This window comes from Crocuta crocuta, unplaced genomic scaffold (genome assembly GCF_008692635.1).
Source record: "Crocuta crocuta isolate KB4526 unplaced genomic scaffold, BGI_CrCroc_1.0 scaffold271, whole genome shotgun sequence".
NCBI classification, from domain to species: Eukaryota; Metazoa; Chordata; class Mammalia; order Carnivora; family Hyaenidae; genus Crocuta; species Crocuta crocuta.
Genome location: NW_027527824.1, coordinates 3,031,138 through 3,053,372, shown reverse-complemented (window position 1 = coordinate 3,053,372; position 22,235 = coordinate 3,031,138). Strand labels below are relative to the sequence as shown.

Genomic DNA, 22,235 nt, shown 5'->3' with positions numbered 1-22,235 from the left:
AAGAGTCAGATACTTAACAGGTGCCCCTCTTCCCACTTTTATCCTTAGCAGCTATTCAGATATTTGGTCTCTAGGCAACTATTGGCACTGTTTCCTTGTTACAGTTACCATTGCTATTTAGTGCATAATTTTTGTACATAGTCTTGCTTTTTTTACTTAAAAGTAAATCTTTAATGACATTCTATAATGCCCTTGTTACATATTTGTCCATATATATATATATATGCCCCCTTTGTATAGTTGATCTTTTGTGATCAAAGAAAAGTTCTATATCAATAGTCATCTCCTTTTTCATTCCAAATAGTGTTTATTTCTGCTTCTCTCTCTCTCTCTTTTTAATTGGTCCTGCTAAATGATTATTTTTATTAGTAGTTTCCTTTGTTTAAAGTCAGGTTTATTGAGGTGTAATTGACAGAGTGGGAAGTTTAAGCTGAGGCTCATTTTTTTTAACCTCTTGTTCAGTTTTCCAGCACCATTTGTTGAAAAGGCTGCTTGCCCATTGCATTATTTTGCAACTTTTTAAAAAAAAATCGGGAGAGTGTATTTCTGTGGGTATATATCTGGGTTTTCTATTCTCTTCTACTGATTTGTCTATTTTTCCACAAGGACCACATTGTCTTGTAGCTATATAATAAGCTTCTTCCCACTTTATTCTTCAAGAATATTTTAGTTATTCTAGGACCTTTGCCTTTCTATACAAATTTTAGACTAAGTTTGTCTCTGTCTACAAAAAATCTTGCTGAGGTTTTGATAGGAATTTTATCAAACCTATAGATCAGTTTGGGGAAGATTGACACATTTAATATATTGGATCTTCCAATGCATGAACACAGTATGTCTCTTCATTTATTTAGGCCTTTATAATTTCTTCCATCGGCATTTTATAATTTTCTACATACAAGTCTTATGAATCTTTTGTTAGATTTACAACCTGAGTATTTCATGTCATTTGCAAACATAAAAATTTTATTTATGCCTTTCCAATCTGTATGACCTTTTTCTTTTTCTTGCCTTATTGCAGTGGCTAGAACTTCCAGTACTGTGTTGCATACGAGTGGTAAGAGTGGACATCCTTGCTTTGATCCCAGTCTTAGGGAAAAGCATTCAGTCTTTTACCACTAAGTATAATGTTAGCTATGGATTTTTCAGTGATGCTCTTTATCAAGTTTAAGTAGTTCCCCTCTATTCTAAAATGCTGAAAGCTTTTGTCATAAATGGATATCACTTCTTTTCAAATGCTTTTTCTGTGTCAATTAATCTGATTTCTCTTGGTCAGCTTATTGATATGGGAACTATACTGATTGATTTTCAAATGTTGAACTGACATTAGATACCTAGAATAAATTTCTCTTTATCATAGTGTATGTTTCTTTTTTTACATTGTTGGATTTGGTTTGCTAATATTTTGTTGAGGATTTTTGTATTTAAGGTCATAAGAGATATCAGTATGTAGTATTTTTTTTTTAATGTATTTTATGTGCTTTTGGTATCAGGGTAACACTGGCTTCATAAAATAAGTTGGTAAGTGTCCCCTTCTCTTCTGTTTTCTGGAAAAGTTGTGTACGACTGGTGTTACTTATTTGTCATTTAAATTTTTTTTTATATTTTCACTGTAGTAAAATACATATAACAAAATTTGCCATCTTAATTGTCTTTTAATTATGGTAAAATGTACATAACATAAAATTTACTACCTAAACCACTTTTAAGTGCATTTCTATTGTTGCACAGCACATCTCTAGAACATTTTTCATCTTGTATAACTGAAACTTCATACCCATTAGACATCACCTTCTCATTACCCACTCTTAACCCCTTGCAGTCACCTGTCAATTATTATTCTTTCTGTTTCTATGAATTTGACCATTCTAGCTACCTTCTATAAATGAAACCATACAGTATGTTTTTTGTGACTGATTTCACTTAGCATAATGTCCTCAAGGTTCATCCATGTTGTAGCGTGTGGCAGGATTTCCTTTTTTTTAAGGCTGTATAATATTTTATTGTATGTATATACACATTTTATTTAACTATTCATCCCTCAGTAGACATTTGGGTTAGTTCCACCTCAGGCTATTATGAATAATGCTGCTGTGAACATGGATGTGCAGATTTCTCTTCAAGGCCCAGCTTTTTAATTCTTCAAATCCCAGAAGTGGGATAGCTAGATCCTGTGGTAAATCTCTTTTTCATTTTTGAAGAACCACCATAGTGTTTATTTCCATAGTGATTGTATCATTTTACAACCACCACAAGAGTGCACAACAGTTCCAACTTCTCCACCAACCAGCACTTATTATTTTGTGTGTATGTGTGTAGTTTGTTTGTTTGTTTGTCTGTCTGTTTTGAAAGTAGCCATCCTGATGAGTGTGAGGTGGAATTTCACTGTTGTTTTGATTTGTATTTCTTTAATTACTAGTGATGCTGAACATCTTTTCATATGCTTGTTGGCCATTTGTATGCCATTTTTGGAGAAAATGTCTGTTCAAGTCCTTTGCCTATTTTTAAATCTGTTTTTTAAAGATTTTTGTTATTGAGCTGAAGGAATTCTTTATATATTTTGGATAGTAATCCCTTATCAGATACATGATTTGTAACTAATTTCTCCAGTTATGCAAATTAGCCTTTTGTCTGCTCATTGTATCCTTTGATGCACACAAGTTTTTAAGTTTGATGTAATCCCATTTGTCTATTTTTGCTTTTGTTGCCTGTGCTTTTGGTATAATATCCAAGAAATTATTGCCAAATCCAGTGTCAATGAAACTTTTCCCCTATGTTTTCTTCTAGCAGTTTTATAGTTTTGGGTTGTACATTTAGGTCTTTAATGCATTTTGACTTAATTTTTGTATACAGTTGAGTGTCTACTCTTGGGGTGCCTGGGTGGCTCAGTCGGTTAAGTGTCCGACTTCAGCTCAGGTCATAATCTCACGGTTCGTGGGTTTGAGCCCCACGTCAGGCTCTGTACTGACAGCTAGCTCAGAGCCTGGAGCCTGCTTCAGATTCTGTATCTCCCTCTCTCTCTGACCCTCCCCTGCTCATGCTCTCTCTCTCTCTCTCTCTGTCTCTCTCTCAGAAATAAAACATTAAAAAATTTTTTTTAATAAAAAAAAGATGAGTGTCTACTTTCACTTTTTTTGCATGTGGATATTCAATTTTTGCAGCACTGTTCTTTCTGTATTGAGTAGTCTTGACACCTTTATTGAAGATCATTTACCACATACATGTTGTTTTATTTTTGGCTTGTTTATTCTTTTGTATTGGTCTATATGTGTGTCTTTATGCCCAGTACCAAGCTGTTTTGATTACTATAGCTTTGTAATGTTTTGAAGTAAGGCAGTGTGAGTCCTCCAAGTTCATTCTTTCTTTTCAAAATTATTTTGGCTATATAGCGTCTTTTGATATTCCATATGAATTTGAGGATGATTTTTTTCTTTTTCTGCAAAAAAATGCTATCAGAATTTTGATAGAGATTGCATGGAATCTGTATTACTTTGATTACTGTATTACTTTGATTACTAATCAAATATTACTTTGATTAGTATAACTTCTTAATAATATTAAATATTTTAATCTGTGAACATGGAATTTTTTTCATTTATTTGTCTTTATTTCAGCAATGTTTTATAGTTTTCAGTGTTTACTTGTTTTCCTTTTTTTAAAAATGTCATTTTGATTTCTGCTGTCTTTATTATTTCCTTCCTTTTGCTTGATTTTCTCTTTTTTTTCTAGCTTTTGAGGTAGGAATGTAGACAATTGATTTGAGATCTTTCCTAATAAACATTTAGTGCTCGAAATTTCACTCATAGCACTGTTGGCATCCCACATGTTTTGATATGTTATATTTTAATTTTCATTCCGCTCTTTGTTTTTAAAAAATTATTGGAGCCTTCCTCTTTGAACTGTAGATTATTTAGAGGTTTAATTTCCAAGTATTTAGGACCTTTCCTAAATTGTGACCTTTCTGTCACTGATTTCTACTTTGGTTCTCTTATGGTCTGAGAACATATACTAGGTAATATCAGTTCTTTTAAATTTATTAAAGTTAACTTTATGGCCTATCTTGGTGATTATTTCATGTACTTCAAAGATGTGTATTCTGCTATTGTTGGGTGTAGACTTCTGTATATGTCAATTGGATACTAATGATTGACTGTTTTGTGCAAATCCCTGTTCTTGCTCATTCTCTGTCTAGTACTTCTGTCATTTTCTGAAAAGAGATGCAGGCAGCCCTTTGAGCCTCGTCTCTTTTACTTAACATGATGCATTTGATATTCCTCTATCCTGTGTATATCACCAGTGAGATCCTTTTTACTGCTCAGTAGTGTCCTTACATACAGATGTAACACAGTTTAGCCATTTGTCAGCTAAACTACATTTGGGGTGTTTCCTTTTTTTTTTTTTTTTTTTTTTTGGCAACATTTTAAGAAAGCTGCGATAAATAGTTACAGGTTTCTGTGTGAATACACTTCTCATTTCTCTTGCATATATACCCAGAAGTGGAATTGCTGAGTCACATGGAAAGTGTATGTTTAACCTGCTAAGCTGTTCTCTAAAGCGGTACACCATTTTGCTTTCCCACTCACAACACGTGAGAGTTCCTGTCGCTCCACATCCTCATCACCACTCGGAATTTTCAATTTCTTATTTCTGTTTTGTTTTTGTTCTGTTTTTTGTTTCCTTTTGTTTCTTCAATTTTAGTCATTCTAATAGATGTATAGTGGTAACTCATTGCGGCTTTAATTTGCATTTCCCTAATGACCAGTAATGTTGAGCATATTCTTAGGAGCTTCTTTGCCATCCAGATACCTTCTTTGGTGAAGTGTCTGTTAAAATCTTTTGCCCATTTTTGTAGTAGGCTATTTGTTTTCTTATTATTGGATTTTGAGAGTTCTTTATATACACCAGATATATATTCCTTACCACATGTGTGTTTGTTACATTTTTTTCTCTCAGTCTGGCTTGTCATTGCCTTCTTTTTAAAAAAAGTTTTTAATGTTTTATTTATTTTTGAGAGAGAGAGAGAGAGAGAGAGAGAAAGCGAGCATGAGCTGGGGAGGACCAGAGAAAGAGGGAGACAAAGAATCCAAAGCAGGCTCCAGGCTCTGAGCTGTCAGCATAGAGCCTGATGTGAAGCTTGAACTCACGAACCGTGTTGTCATGACCTTAGCTGAAGTCAGATGCTTAACTGAGCCACCCAGGCGCCCCTGCCGCTGCATTCTTCTAACACTTTCTTTCAAAAGCAGTAAAGAAAATTTTGAAGACATTCAACTCACTGTTCTTTTTCCCTTTATTGATCATGCTTTTGGTGTGATATCTAAGAAATTTTTTACTAACTCAGGATCACAGAGATTTTCATATGTTTTCTAGACACTTTATAGTATTAAGTTTTAGATTTAAGCTTTTGATTCATTTGAGCTAATTTTTGTATATGGGGTAGGGCATGAGTTTTTTTTGTTTTGTTAAAACTTTGGCATATGAGTGTCAATTGTTCTAGCAGTAGTTATTGATATGACTGTCCCTTCTCTATTGAATTGATTTTATACTTTTGTTGAAAATCAGTTAACCATATAAGTAGACGCTACTTCTGGATTCTCTGTTCTTTTCCATTAATCTGTGTGTCTACCCTTTTTGCTAGTATCACATTGTCTTGATTCCTGTCACTTTATAGTAAGTCTTGAAATTCAGGTTGTGTTGGTCCTTCAACTTTGATCTTCTTTTCAAAGTTATTTTGGCTACCTTAGTTCCTGTGCCTTTTAATATAAATGTTAGGATAAGCTTGTTGAATTCTAAAAAAAAAATTCTTCTGGGATTTTGATTGCAGGTGTGTAGAATCTTGTAGAACAATTTGAGCAGGATTGACATCTTAATAATATTGAGTTTTCCTGTTCATGAACCAGTATATTTCTCCATGTATTTATGTCTTATTTGATTCCTTTCAGAAATTAGTGTCTTGTATTTTTTCACATTTGATCCTGCTCATATTTTGTTACATTTATACATAAGGATTTCATGTGTTCTAGCCCTGTTAAAAATAGTACTTTTTATATGTTCAATTTTCAATTGTTCATTTGCTAGATATAGAAATACATGTGATTTTTGGGGCACCTGGGTGGTTCAGGTCATGATCTCACCGTCTGTGGGTTTGAGCCCCACATTGGGCTCTGTGCTGACAGCTCAGAGCCTAGAGCCTGCTTCAGATTCTGTGTCTCCCTCTCTCTCTGCCCCTCCCCTGCTCCCTCTCTCTCTCTTTCTCTCTCTCTCTCTCTCTCTCAAGATAAAATAAAGGCATGGGGAGCCTGAGTGGCTCAGTCGGTTAAGCGTCTGACTTCGGCTCAGGTCATGATCTCGCGGTCCGTGGGTTCGAGCCCCATATCGGGCTCTGTGCTGACAGCTCAGAGCCTAGAGCCTGCTTCAGATTCTGTGTCTCCCTCTCTCTCTGCCCCTCCCCTGCTCACGCTCTGTCTCTCAAAAATAAATAAACGTTAAAAAAAATAAAACAAAATAAAATAAAGGCATTAAAAAATGTAAAAAAAAGAAATACATGTGATTTTTGTATATTGACTTTGTATTCTACAACCCTGCTAAACATATTGATTCTACTAGTTCTTTTATTGTAGACTTATTATAAATTTATTGTAGACAGTCATGTTGTCTATGAAGTAAAATGTGTGTTTTCTTTTCCAATCTATATAACTCTAAACATTTTTATTTTTCTATTTTTTTCTTATACGTTTTCTTCATCTGTTGAAAAATTTATAGTTTTTCTCAGTTAGCATGTCAATATAGTGATGTAACATTGGCTGTAAATGTTTAACCAGCCTTAAATTTCTAGGATAAATCTCACTTGGTTATGTATTCTCTCCTTTATATGCTGGTGGATTTCATTTTCATATTTAGTTGATGATTTTTGCATCTGTTCATGAGGGATATTGATTTGTAATTGTCTTTTCTTGTAATGTCTTTGTGTCATTTAATATTGGGTTGGCATTTGCCTCATAAAATGAATTTGTGGGTTTTCTCTCCTCTTTTCTAAAAGAGTTTCTGTAGTATTAATATTATTTCTTTCTTAAATATTTTGTAGAATTTAGTCAGTGAAGCCATCTGTGCCTGGTGTTCTTTGCTGGAAGTTTAAACTATGATTAACTTTATTTAAGAGCTATAACTTGATTCAAGTTATCTGTTCCTTCTTGAATGAGCTTTGGTAATTTGTGTCTTTGAAGAAATCCATTTCATCTTAGTTATTGAATTTATGGGCATAAATCTGTTCATAATATTCACTTATTATAAACCTTTAATGTCTGTAGGGTCTATAGTGATGTCCCTTTGTTCAATCCTGATACTGATATCTTCTTTTCTTGTTCAGTTTGTCTAGTGGTTTCTCTAATTTGCTCACCTTAAGATCCAGATTTGGGTTTTATTGGTTTTCTTTTTTGTTTTTCTGCATTCTATTTCACTGATTTCTGCTAATATCTTTATAATAATTACTTCTAGCTTTGGGTTTAATTTGATCATCTTTTTCTGCTTCATAAGGTAAAAGTTTATGTCACTGATTTGAGACCTTCTTTCTCTTACAGACATTTAATTATGTAAATTTTCTTCTATGCACTGTGTTAGCTACATTCTATACTTTTTTAATATATTGTATTTTCATTTTCACTGAAGTTAGATATTTTCTAATTTTCTCTAGTGACTTTCTTTTTTATCCATAGATTATTTACATGTATGTTGTGTATTTTCCAAATATGTGGGGATTTTTCAACTATCTTTCTGTTAATGACTTCTAGTTTAATTTCACTGCAGTAAGATAACATACTTTGCATTATTCTGATTCTTTTAAACCAATTGAGATGTATTTTTGGCCCAGAACAGGGTCTGTTTTGGTCAGTACTCCACATGTACCAGAAAAACATGTATGGTCTAATGTTGGGAAGTATGTTTTATAAATGTCAGATCAAATTTTTAGTAGTAGTCATATCTTTAATGTTTTTAATAATATTCTGTCTGCTGATTCTATCAGTTATTGAGAAAGGAGTGTTGTAGTCTCCAACTGTAATCATGGATTTGTTTATTTGTACCTTCACTTCTATCCATTTTTGTCCATCTTGAAGTTGTTTTGTTAGGTACATACACACTGAAGATTGTTATGTCTTCCTGTTCGGGTTTACCTCTACCTAGCTAATGGTTTTGCAGTCTCTCTAACTAGCTTCCCAGACTCCTGTCCCACAGTAATTATAGTTAGTACATGTCTAGTCACCTAGGCAGCAGGTGATTTTATTCAGTTCCTGACACTAGAGCTGTCTTTTTTATTCTTTTATTTAGACCCTGTGCTCTAAAGAACATTGGATCTGCAGCAGTTTTTTGCATTCTTGTTTTCTGTCCAGCCTTACATGCCTCCAACTCTACCCCTGCTTCATGCAATGAACCTGGCTTGAGTTCCTCCCTCTCGCATAGAGTACTTTTAATCTCCTTTGATTAACAGGACTTTAGCTCCTGACCTCCACCACTTGCTTTGGCTTTGGAGTCCAGTGGTCCTGCAGTTTACTTATATGCTTTGTATTTCTTTTCTGTGTCTGGTCCATAGAAATGTCTATTATTTCTGAGGCCAGACTGCCATCTTGGAATTCAAGCTATCATATTTTATCCATTTTAAATCTCTGTGTTTGAAGCAGAAGTATATTAAAATGTGAATTTATGGAGTCATTTTGATCAAAGTCCTTAACATGTTGATAAATGTAGATCATAATAATTCTTTTCACCGCTTTATTATATTGTATTGTATGGATAGGCCACACTCTGTTTATCCATTCACTAGGTAATTTAATAGCACTTGAGTTTAAGAAATAGTGACTTGAAACAAATTCTATGACTTAAGCCTTGATGAAAAACCATATGAAAAATAGTAAGTTCAGTTCAAGTACTTTGCTATAGGTGAGAGGTGAGAATAAATATTCCTAGAGGTAGGTAAAATATAGAAGCTTGAAGAAGACCAGTGAGAAAACATCTATGGCTCACGCTAAGTAAGAGAATGAGATCTGTGATGGAAGATCATAAAAAGGGAAGAGATTCCAGGAAGGAACCTTGAGAACTACCCAAGTGTAGATGGTCAAAAGAGCAATGAGAACCCCTAAAAAGACATTGAAGAGGGGCATTTGAAATATGGAAGGGAGAAGAGAATTTCCAGAACAGTATTCAGTACTCTAGCAAACCATAAAAGTGATGAGAATTAAGACAGAATGACAGTCTGAGAACAAGACCTGAGCACTACCTTCTACCTTCCATCAGAGCTATTAGACTGTGGGTTCACAAACTGGCCCTAATTACTGTATCTGTAAAATGTGTAGATCTCTGAGATCCTTTCTGTGTCTAAGATGTGTTTAATAAAGAGACTATCAGTGACCTTGAGAAAACTGTTTTAGTGATGTGTGAAAGCCCAGTTGTAGAATTGAGATTTCTTTCATATGCCATGGTATGATACCATATCAAAATGAGAGAAAGCATAGGATAGCAAGAGAGATTAAATGCCAGCAGTCACATGTTTGGAATTTATTTTGAGTCCTTCATAATGGCTGGGGAAACAAAGTAAACAAAATTAATGTTTTTATTTTAGTTATTAAGTGATTTGGTTCACCCAAACAAACCATCAGAGATTTTTCATGTTTTATTTGTCACATTTCCTTAAAGAGATGTATGTATTAGGGATTTATTTTACAGTAAGATAGCCTTATTTATTTATTTATTTAACATTTATTCATTTTTGAGTGAGCGAGAGAGAGAGAGTGTGTGAATGGGAGAGGGACAGAGAGAGGGGGAGACACAGAATCTGAAACAGGTTCCAGGCTCTGAGCTGTCAGCACAGAGCCCGACATGGGGCTCGAACCCATGGACCATGAGATCATGATCTGAGCCAGTCAGACACTTAACTGACTAAGCCACGCAAGCGCCCCAGGATAGCCATATTTAAAATAAAGATTCCAGGGACACCTGGGTGGCTCAGTTGGTTAGGCATCTTGATTCTTGATTTCGACTCAGGTCATAATCTCACACGTGTGTAGGATCAAGCCCCACACTGTGCTCTCCACTGACTGTCTGGGGCTTGCTTGGGATTCTGTATCTCCTTTTCTCTCTCTGCCCCTCCCCCACCATCTCTCTTCCTCTCAAAATAAATAAACATTTGTTTTAAAAAGAACGTCTGAACAGAAATATAGTATATATTATATTTTAGCATTTGATTATTGCAGTACACCCTTGTCAGTAATTTTCAAGGTGAGTTTGTGGCATTTTGCCCACTTCAGCAGTGAGACCTATGAAGTACTGGTTGATTGAGAATATTAATATAAATAGAGATTATTTGTTTTGAAGAATACTTAGTCATCAGAAACCATTTACGTTTTAAAACTGTAGCTGTGGGGCCAATGCTGAGAAAAGCTCAGATAATACCGAGTTTGTAGCTATAGTTCAGTTTGGATGGACTGTTGAATAGTGAATAAAATACCTAAACTGGAAGACCAGGAAAAAACTGGGATCTGAAATTTACTGGGCATTTTGGAAAATCATGATTTCTTTATATTTACTGATTTGCCCTGCTTAAAGATAATCCAAAATAAGAAAATGGGGATTAAACATATTCTCTTAAAATCACACTTTTTATATATGTAATCTTTAGAGGAGTGTATTGAGGGTGTGTACTGATTCACAACTCTGACACTTTTCCTTCATTTTTATAGAATAAAGAGTGAGTATTGGTTAGAACCCATATCAAAATTTCCATCTATATGCAAAAGCCTATTGGTTTTACCTGCAAATTAATAAATAAACATTAATTTTAAGGTTTAAACAAGTGGCAATGAAGGTGCAGAAGTGGTGATGTTGATGGTACAAAATAAGTTTGGAGACTTATGAAGCAACCAAATAATGAGGAGTCTTTTATAGTCACTCAGTTTTCTACTGCTGCTGTACCAATTTACCCTTAACTTAGTGCCTTTTAACACTATCAGTGTGTTATGTCACAGTTCCTGTGCGTCAGAGGTGTGGGCACAGTGTGGCCTAACCGGGCTCTCTGCTTAGGGTCTCACAAGGCCAAAATCAAGGGGCTGGCAGGGCTCTGTGTGTTACCGGAAGCTCTGGAGAAGAAGCCCCTTTCTGGCTCATTCAGAACACTGGCAGAATTCTGTTCCTTCTTCTGCCTCCCCTGTGGCCACCTTCATCTTCAAGCCAGCAATGATATATCACGCTCGCTCATGCTTGGAATCTCTCTTGATTTCCAGCTCTGCTGCTGCCTGGAGAAACTTTGCTGCTTTTAACAGCTCATATGCTTAGGTTAGGCTCAGCGAGTGAATCTCTCTGTCTGAAGGTCAACAGTGCCATATGACACACTATAATCTTGAGAATAGCACCAGGGGCTGAATATCGTGGGGACCCAAATTGTGCCTTCCACAGTCGTAGAGTTCAGGCTTTTTTCTTGAGGGCTTTATGTGATTTTCAGTTGAGGAGTGATGTGGTCACATTTGTGTTTTATAACAATCATCGTGGCTATAATGTAGACAAGAGTCCATTTGGGGCCACCCTGAAGTTATGGGAAACAATTTGAAGGCGTATGATTTGGGATTTGGTTTTACAGATAACGGAAATCACGCTAGCCATGTTCACAAGGAAGGGACTTAACGCAGGGGGAAAGGTGCTAACAGACATTTTTGGAATGGCTGTGTCCCTAGGATTACCTTTAGAACGGTGCTGCAGACTGGCCCCCCAGTGGCACCGCAGGCTCTCCTAGAGTCAGCAGATAAGGAGCTCGTGAAGCTGCTTGCTGTCGTTGGTGGTGGAGCACGGCACCTTAGCTGATCTGGGGATCAGCAGACTGCTGCCAGGGGTATCGACCCTGGGAATGCAGTGTTTGAACTGCCATTTGGTAATTAGGGAGCCTGTGCCCAACCTGTTCCCACACCATCTGCTAGATCCATTATATCTGTCCCCAGGACTGTTGAATGTAACTAGTAGAAACTGAAGCTCACCTGCAAAGAAGTGTGGGAAATGTAGTTTTCAGCTTTCCAGTCTTGGAAATCCAGGAAGAAGGCATTCTAGAGGAGGTTGAAGCAGATGTTGAGGAAGCTCATCCACAGAAAGCTCCAGCAATCCAGGTTATTAAGGACAGTGGCTCAAATTTACAAGGCAAGTGGGCAAAGGAGATGCAGATAGATTCATGAAACGTTTAGGAATAGAACTGGTGGATCATGGCTATTGATGGAACCAGAGAGGTGGGGAAGAGGGATAGGAAGGAATCAGGATGACTGTCCAGTTAGTGGCTAGGATGAGTGGATACTTTCCGGTGCCATTTACCGACATAAGAAAGACCAAAAGAGAAGATGCTTACGGGGTGGCAATGAATTATTTCTGGATATGCTGATTTTGAGAAAACTGTAGGACCTTAGAGTGTCCAAACTTACAGGTCATTTAATTTGTAGATAGACTTGGCCAGTTGTAGCAAGTAGGCTAGTTTCTGCCAGTAAGTCATAATTTTGTGTACAAATATGTTTATGGTTGAGATTAATTCAGTTGGCCATAGTGTCAGGTATAAATAAGTCTAAGATTATATAATTATTATTTTAAGTTTTAGTTTTAATATTTAAATACATTTAGAGCTTACCACTAGTTCTTTATTCTCATTGTTGAGCAGTGTTTTTCTTTTTCAGAAGGACTCATGGGTGCCCCTATTCCCTAAGTTCTTGTTACTGAATAGTTGATTCTTTTTTTTAATGTTATTTATTTATTTTTGAAAGAAAGAGAGCGAGCGAGCAGGGGAGGGGCTGAGAGAAACCAAAGCAAGCTCTGTGTTGTCAGCACAGAGCCCAACGCAAGGCTTGAACTCACCAACCGTGAGATCATGACCTGAGCCTAAATCAAGAGTGGGATGCTTAACTGACTGAGCCACCCAAGCACCCCAGAGTAATTGCCTTTGAAATATGTTTCTGAACAAAACTTGGCAAGGTATAATATTCCCGGGTCATACTTTCTGATTTATTTAGTTGGTAAGCGTTGGTGTTGTGTTGCGAGTTCTCCATTTGTGTCATTTGGCTCTGCAGTTTTTCTTTTCATCTCATTCTGCTGGCATTCGTCTTTGAGTTCTTGTTTTATCATATTCATGCACTAAGTTCAAGGCCACTTTCCTTGGATTATGTTTTCTTTCACATGGAGTTCCGCCTCTGCCTTTTACTTTATGTTTCTTTTCTTCCTTTTGCTGTGGGATATGCTTAGTTGCCATTTTGTGTCTTCTCGCTTAGCCTTGAAAGTGGGTACCTCTCTCCAGAACATCTCTTTACTAAAACATAGTGTAAGTAAACTCTCCTTGACCCCTTCACCAATGTTTCTTCTGTCCCTGCTGGGCAGAGTTTGAGAGTAAGAGCTGAGGTGCTATAATTCTACTTCTCTGTAGTCTGAAGGGGAAAGAAACATCTCTGGAGTTGGGTTAGCTTTTATCTGGCCTCTTGGGTTCTGCTGTCTTTTCTGAGATTTTGTTAAATTACCATAGCCTAGTTTCACTTGTTTGAAGTCATATGAGGAGATGGAGGTAGAGTTTGAATCATTTCACTTTTTCAGTTTGGAGCCTTGGAAAATTTCAAGTCCTGGTAGGTTCGCTTTTTGTTTGTTTGAACTTACTCTGTTTTGTTCTGTTTTCCTTTGCTAAGATCTTGACATCCTGGCAGTGGTATGTAGAGGCTTCTAGTCCCCATGGTGTTTCTTCAGTCTTTCTTCTGGCTAGCTCCTTATCCCTTAAGCCCAATTTTCTGTAAATTGGAAAGTGTTAGTACGCCCAGGGTTTGGTCTTTATCTTCTTTCTCCATAATGGACCCTGGGGATTGGGTTGGAATCTTTGCTAGCAGAACTACATAGTACATAGCACTGGTTCCTTTCTAAAAGGCTATCACAATAATGTTACTCCCTCTCTTCTTTTGTTAGTTGTTGCTGGTGATATTCTTACCCTTTTTAAAAAATAACCATTTTTGACAAAAGTTCTGGGAGAAGAAGATTCTGTATATCATCATGCCACCATCTTTTCCAAGAAGTTCTAAATAGATGTCAATTATTTATTTTCTAAAGGGTATGTGTGTTTTAATACTGTAAATTCCAGAATAGGAAGGTAATGTCGACATTTTCTATTGGCATATAAACTTAGAATTTACAAAGTACTTACTCATCTATTATTTTATATAATTCTCTTGACTTTTATAACGTAGGAAGGGCAGACTTTTTAATCCCAGTTTTACTAATGCGGAAACTGAGATTCAAAGGGATTGAGTTGATAAGTCACATAGCTAATTATGAGATGGAGTCAGGATTCTGAAGTCAGGTCTTCTGACTCCAAAGCCAGTACTATTTTACCATAACCTGTTTTTCCCTTTGATGAAAAAGATTACCTTCATCCCTAACCACAGACGTCTGTATCTTTAATGTTTCTACCGACCTTATAACATTGATGTAATGGAGTTAAAGCCAGAAGTAGGAACAGGGAGGTGGGGGAATAGTCACACGTGACCACTGTACTTGGATCCTGAATTAACGTCCGTGTGTCTTGGTTATAATAAAGCTGAGATCAGGTTTTTTCCATCATTTTTTCCTTCTCTGGTTTGTAGGAACTGCTCAGCTTCCTCAGTAAAATCAGACCCAGATTCCCAGGCTGGCAGTAGAGACAGGATCTTCTACATGGGAAACTTGACTTTGTGGGCCCTACTCTCACCTCTGTCCTCTGTAACTCACGTTTCTTGTAGTATCTTTTGCTCTTTATTCCCGCCTTGATCAAGGAACTCATATTCCTCATTTGCCATTTGCCATTTTTTCATGAGAATGTGTTCTGGAGTCTTCCACAAAATCTTTGTACTGCAGCCAACAAGATCAGGCTGGAACGCTCAAACAAGGCATCACTGGAAAAGCTGGATTAATAGCTCACATACAACTAGACTTTTGTTGTTGTTGTTTGTACATTGCCTTCCCTGCTTCTGTCTTTCCATCTCTCACCAAGGCACGTGTGTTTCTATATCTGCCCTTCTTGATGATGGCATCCAAAAAGCAACTTCTACAGAGTGATTAGACCTCTTCTCTGACATCCTGCTAGTGTCTACCTTTGTCGGTTCTCCTTTCCTCTCGAAGCCTATTCTTATATAGTGATTAACAGCAAGCATGGTGACCATCTTTAGGACAAGTTCTTCTATCCACAAGGATGTGGCTTTACTGTGGCCTCAAAAGGGCAACTGTCAGATCACTGGTTACATAAATAATTCGCCAGGTAGCTAGATGGAGATAATATTAGAATAGGGTGGTAGCAGTGTCATTTGCCTATAGTTGTGAAAAAGCCCATAGTCCATATGCTAGTGGCTTAAGCTGACACTGTTTTTTTTTCCTTCTAGATATCATGAACTGATTACAAAATATGGGAAGTTGGAGCCCTTGGCAGAAGTGGACCTAAGACCCCAGAGCAGTGCGAAAGTAGAAGTCCACTTTAATGATCAGGTGGAAGAAATGAGCATTCGTCTGGACCAAACAGTTGCAGAACTAAAGAAACAATTAAAAACTCTCGTGCAGTTACCCACAAGCAACATGCTTCTCTACTATTTTGACCATGAAGCGCCCTTTGGCCCAGAGGAAATGAAGTACAGCTCTCGTGCATTGCATTCTTTTGGCATTAGGGATGGAGATAAAATTATTGTGGAATCCAAAACAAAATAACCTCTACGAGCCTTGTCAAAACATATACATGAGGACTTCTCGCAGGGCATTGGTTTCCAATGTGGTTTTCTTTAGGAGGGAGAAGGTTGTTTTCGTTTTGTTCTGTTTCAGTTTCAGGGGGGGTTTTGTATATTTTTTCCCCCTAGGATGGGTAGGGGGCCATTTTTGGTATTTTCTACCACAGATTTCTTCAGCTCAGCCAGCAGAATTGGCCACATCTCCAGTCCATGCGCCCTCCCTCATGAGAGGTGACCAGGAAGCCCCCGACTCCGTACGTGTTCACTGGGACATGTCTGTGCGTGGCCGTCCTGGCCATTTCGGGATGCTTGTGAAGAGAGACACTGTGTCCCCTGCAGGAAGGTAACCTGAGTATTTAAATCAGGAGCAGAGACCTTTCCAGGGAGGGCCAGCACTTCTCTCCCCCGTCCTTCCGGGTTCTCTCGTTCTCCCTCCTTTCCCGTTGTGGTTCCGTTTTTTCATTTTGACTGGTGTCAGCACATGTTTACTTAGCAGCTTCATTCTGTCCATACGTAACTTCTCATTTCTCAAGGGGGGAGGGGACGGGTTTTTCCTTCATTTCTCCCTTTTGAAATCATTTAGTGTTTTAAGCATTTTTTAACCTGATTCTGATCTCAGGTACTCAGTTAGCACCTATAACTCTGTCAGGATCTGGAGGAGGAGCAGACGGAGAGTTAAAACTCCAGGAAAACTTGCTGTTTGGCCACACAGGCAGAGCAGCCTGGTCTCTGTATGTAACAGTGTCCACGTCCGCGTTCGCACATATTGTATCAACCTTCAATCCATAGTATGAAATATGTCACATTCCCAAGTTCTTTCATTTTTGCTTATCAAATGTATTTCCTCATATCTAGGTATCTTTTTCATTACCTTAAACTCTTGGGACCAGCGACCTGACTTTAGGAAGGATCCAGAAAAGTAATGGATCCAGGTGCCCAGAGAGTTGAGAGTTAGCTAACAGGAGGTCTGTGGCGTGCGTGAGGGAGTATTGTAGGAGAAAAGCCCAGTCGTATAGGAGAGGGTGTTGTGACTTTCCTGCCTGTGTCGTCATTTGAAGCCCTTGCTCTTGCACTTTGCATTAGAAGTGGGAAGTTTTAATCAAATGGAGTTTTGATTCCCAGTTCTTCCCTGGGATTGTGTGATGTCATAACTGAACAATTCTTTTTGTCTTACATTTCAATTGAGTTGCCCCTCCCGAAGAACAACTCTGCCTAATCTCTGAGTAAAGTCGAAGTGTCAAAACTCCAGAATTGCCTCCAAGTCATATTTTTTGCAGAAGCCTATGTAAAGCACTTTTCTTTAAAAGCTCATTCCTTATCTGCTCTGAAATCTTTATTCTTGTAGTCCTTTGTTAATCAGTGTACCCCCTTTCTTTAGTATATGCCTTTCTCGGTCCGCCATGTTTGCACACGGGAGACTTGAGGAAGACTCAGCATAACTAAAGGCGGGAGATGTGCACATGAGTGAGAAGGTAAATTCTTTGTCAAAGAATGTAATCATTATCTGATTGCATTCGACTTTTTGACCTTTGTTATAGGATTCCACTGCTCCTACAAATTCTTTAATTTCTTAAGAAAATTTTTAGATGGCTCTTATAAAATCCTTCACATCTGCAGAGTTGTGATTATTATTGCTACTTCTAGATTTTTTCCTATGCCATAATAGCAGGTGTTTAGTCTCTTAACACACTTCAGCGTCAGTATCTATGAAGCCTTTGACCCAGGCCTACTGAGTCAAGTTGACGTTCACTGTAACAGTAAAGGTGGAAACCAAAGGGTTTGAGAAAGATGAATGAAGCCCATTCTCCTGTTGCAGACTCTGTCTTTCAAAATCAGAGGAATGAGCAGTGGAGACCCGGGCTGGGTATAGACAGGAATAATTATTTTGCAATCGCGGTTTTCCTGATGAGAGGTTCTTGGAAGTGGGGAAAAAAAGTGTGGCAACAGTGTCCTGAAGATAAAAGCCGTGGGTGCTTTGTGTATGTGCGCATGCGTGCCGGCGAGTTTGAAAGAGAAACCGTGTAATGGAGCCCACTGCTCTCGTCAGCCTGGGAGACAGATGTGCTCTTATTTTTTTGAGGTTATATGACCCCTGACCGTCCCACAGCAGGAGGCGGAGCAAACACTTAGGTTACGCTTTAATCATAAGTGGAATGGTCACAATAATAAGATATTTTATATATGACAAAGTTTTATGAAATGCTTTTTTACTGTTAGAGACCTGTTTCTTCTGCTATGACAGAACACAGGGTCCGTCAACTGCAGGCAAAATTCCCCTATTATACAGTTGCATGTCAGGGGAACTTCTCATCTAATGCAGTGGATGTGGGTATTTTTAGGGCGTTGTAATTGATGGTTTTAATAATTGCCGAATAATTTTTGATTGAGACAAAATCTACCGCAATTACTGGTCTTTTTCAGCCATGGAAGTAAAAGAGAAAAGCTATTTGAGCATGTGTACTTGTAGAGTTACTTGGATGGCTGAGTAAAGATGCTGCTTTTGAAATACAATTGGTGCTGTGTAGACCCTTGTAACCAAAATTATTTTTATAACAGGCCAGAAAGAAGGAAACAAGAGACCATGGACCTTTGAGTCTAAAAGTTACGCATAACTGATTGCTGCAGCTTATGTATTTTAATACTGACTTCATCCACATGCAGTGAGAACATATTATTGGCATTTATGAGGCAAGATGCTGTCAGAGCCAGTATTACAGCTCTGTTGCTGCAGGCCCAGTGTTTAGGACATATCTATTCTAAACCAGAACTCCTTTTCAGCCTTGAAAAGAGAAAGGAGAGAGAGAAGAAAGCCAGATCAAAACTGAGGGATCCTCCATGCGCACATGTAGCTGCTGAAACCACAACAGAAATCAGTTTTTTTTTTAATTGAATTGTTGAACCATCCCAGATTGCTTTAAAGGAGAAAAAAAAGTTGAGTCCTGTGTCTTTTTTTATTATTATTAAAATTTCTATTGTTCCTGCAACCCATGGCCACCATGCCCATAAATACATAAGAAAGCAACAGAAACCCTACAATGCCTTGTTTCTTTAAGACCTTTTGGTGAAAATAAGCCCGAAACGTGAGCTATATGTTACACAGCTGAGTGTGACGATGCTACGCTTCAAAATTTTGTTCCCTTAACAAAACGAAACGTCACCAGACGTTTCAGTCTGTTGCACAAGGAACTGATTCCCATTCGAGGCTCACCGGCGATAGCTTTTACCAGTGCACGTGTGAGTGTGACTTGCTCCATGCGAAGTGCTAGGCTTGAGGGCACAGAAAACGGGAATACAAAATAATAGGCTGTTGTAAGCGATGTCATTGCTGTTTATGAATTTGATTTTTCCCTTCATTTCATGTTAGATTGAAGACGCAAACAAACTGCTTTCAAGTACACCCAGAAGCTATCTGTGTTACCAGATATGTTGTGAACACTCTATTTTTCATAGGTGCTTCCATAATATAATATGTCCGTTGCAGTGACGGAGAGGGACTGGGCTCTCTCAGCCTCCTCACTTGCCAGTTGTCTCCTGCAGCTAATGGAAATATATATTTTATTTTAGAATATAATTTAAACATGAAGGTCTATTCTTTGCACTTTTTATTAATACATATATATAGAGATAATCTTTAAAAAAATTAAAAATTCAAGTCTACTTTCTCTTTGTGTTCTGATTTTTTCTGGAGTTCTGGGGTCAATATACGTGTTTGTTTTTATATAGCTAAAAATTGACATCATGGCTGTGGTTGAATCCTCTGGGGAAATGGCCAAAGCTGCGAAGAATTGGACCATTTTAACAGATCTCATTGGAATTTTGCCAGTTGTAAATAGAAACTGCAAAACGGAGATTCATAGGAAGCGTGTTACTGTTTTTGTGTTAGCAAATGTTTATACTTCTAACATGTTCTTCATACTCCCTCTTTATCCTTTTAAGGATAAAGACCTCCCTTGAGGATATTTGGCATCCTCTAAGAATGAAAACCTCATTTTGATGCATTAAAAAAAAATGTATGACACTTTTTTTCAAGTGATACTCTTTCCCTTTAGAAAATAATTTTCTTTAAGAATTACAGTTTTGGACACTTGAACCCTACCCACTTATCACTAATTTGTGGGTAGGCTGTAATGAGTTAACCTGTCAAGAATGAAGGTCCAGAACTGTACTGTATTTCTGTACTGAGAAAACAGAGTCCATTAACTTCTCTCTGTGTTCCAGAAGCGTAGGAGTATCATGATCTGTTTAAATATGTCTACCTCTTATTCAAATTTCAAAGAATACAATTTTGCCTTCTATGCTAAATGCTATTTAGGCAGTTTTTATTGTGAGGGTCTCTGAGAATACTGGCAAAGTAGACATTTCAAGGCATCCAATACCCATTGGACTAAACGATAGTGTGACTCCGACCAGTTACCAGTTAGATGCATGTAAAACAAGAAGGTTAACCTTTGAAGTCACGTTTCTCTTTCCAACTCTCCTCTGGAAAGGAAGTTAGTTATCTGTGGTCTCCAACTTAGAAATTCAGAGTTCACATTTGGCCAGATAACTTTTAAAACTTGGGTAGGTCATTCCATCTACTTGTAACCTTTTAATGTAACCAAGATTTAGGAACTGAGCTAATCCACGAGCACACCATATTGTATCTCCTCAAAATATGATGAATTTCTGATTCCTTTCCTTCAAAATTTGGAGAATAACCCTGGAAATCTCTAGCAATTTTGGTTTAACAAACATCTATTAAAATGCTCGAATACACATATTTGCCTATATGTAAAGGAAACCGTTCTTTAAATAGGTAAAACAAGACTTGCTAGTAGCTGTTGTTGGCTGTTGAATGTTTTGTCTTACGCTTTTCTTCAATGTGGTTTAGGCACCTGCAAAATTTGCTTACACTCTGTTGGAAGGTATGGATATTAAGAGGGGAGTAACAAACTCCTAACCCAGGAGGAAGGAGAGCCACACCTGGATAGAGTTGCCAGCTGTGTGAATCATTGCCAGGGGTCCAGGCTTAAAATGTTTGTTTCTCAAGTTTCTTCTAAACACTACTAATGAGCACTTATTACCAACTGGAACCCATTCTAGATGCACTACCCATAGTAAACCTATTGGTCTTCATGGCATCCCTATGAGTTTAGCCCTGGTGCTATCCCCATCATCCTACTAGTGAAGAGATTGAGGCACAGATAGGTTAAGTAACTTGCCAAAAGTCACACCATTGGCTAATGGCAGCAGAGCCCAGATTCAAACCCGCGGAATTTGACTGTGGAATCCATGCATTTGACAACTATTAGGTAGTACTTGCTGCTGAAGTTCTCCTTAACCCTCCCCTGACCCCAACACACACACACACACACACACACACACCCCTCTTCACCGTCAGTCTTTTTTCATTAAAACGATATGCTCCTCAATACCCATTTGCTAAATTGATTTGCTCTGTAACAAAATCACTGACGCGGCTGACAGCTCTAAATCCAAACTGGAATTCGTCCATTTCCATGCCATTTCCAAAATTGTTAGATGGCAGTTGATGTGTAGTTGTTGTCCTCCCTGCTCCTCTGAAATGCCACTTGGACACTTGTGATGGGTGCTGTTGAGGAGAACAAATAATGATGCAAGAAAACAGATAATTTGGCTTTCAACCTGAGAACACTCTAGAGCCTCAGAAGTTTCAGAAAACAGTCAAAGGTGAGAGAGGTCACTCAGTTCAATCTCAGACTTTCGTCAAAGAGTCATCAGTGTTTAAGTGAACCTATAGTGGATATTTATAGAGGAAGAAAAGTTTTATAATTGAATGCAACCTGTTTCAAAGGTTTCGTTGCAGGAAAGGATGAGGCTGTCACTGCTATTGTTCCCCTTTAAAATTTTAAGTGAGAGCCTTGTGAAGAATATAAATATTGCTTGCAAAATAGAGGAGAAATTCTATCTATTATAGATATCTATTATAGGTCTGCAAGATTTAGATCTACCAAAAAATTACACTGCAATTTCAGTTTGTCACGTCTTACACAGACTCTCCATCCTTGAAGAATTCCTAGTCACTATAAGCAATACAATTAAGGTGTTAAATGAGAATATGATGAGGCAGACATTTAAAAATACATACTAAAAACATGTTTTCTGAGATACCTGATATATTTGAGGGCAGATGTGAGCCTTACTCCACTATTAAAGACTATAAATAGGACATTACGAATTAACATTGCTTTGGCTGTGTTAAATTTTTCTTTGGTTCAAATTTCGATTTGTTTACAAAAAGAAGTCTTTTTCAAAAATCATTTAAATTTTCTAAATAGCAAGCATTCACATGGTTTGAAAATTAAACAGTGTAAAGATGGTATACACTGGAAAAATCCCATTCTGTAACCCTCTGTACTTCTTCGTTTCTTCGTTTCTTCACAGTTTCTTCTGTGTCTTTCCAGAGTTTATACAAATAACAGCAAATAAGAACATACTTTTTGTTCCCCTTTTATACAGCAAGTTAGCATATTATGTACTATCATG

At 37.5% G+C, this 22,235-nt stretch overlaps 1 protein-coding gene across 1 annotated transcript in view; it reads left to right on the top strand.

The window, feature by feature from the left end:
* Window positions 1-19,388, top strand: part of TBCEL (tubulin folding cofactor E like) — a 73,744-nt gene extending 54,356 nt beyond the window's left edge. Inside the window, exon 9 of the mRNA XM_077776693.1 lies at window positions 15,396-19,388. Within this exon, the coding sequence (XP_077632819.1) occupies window positions 15,396-15,714 (319 nt within the window). The 3' untranslated portion in view covers window positions 15,715-19,388. The remainder of the gene's footprint in view (window positions 1-15,395) is intronic.
* Window positions 19,389-22,235: the final 2,847 nt, after the last annotated feature.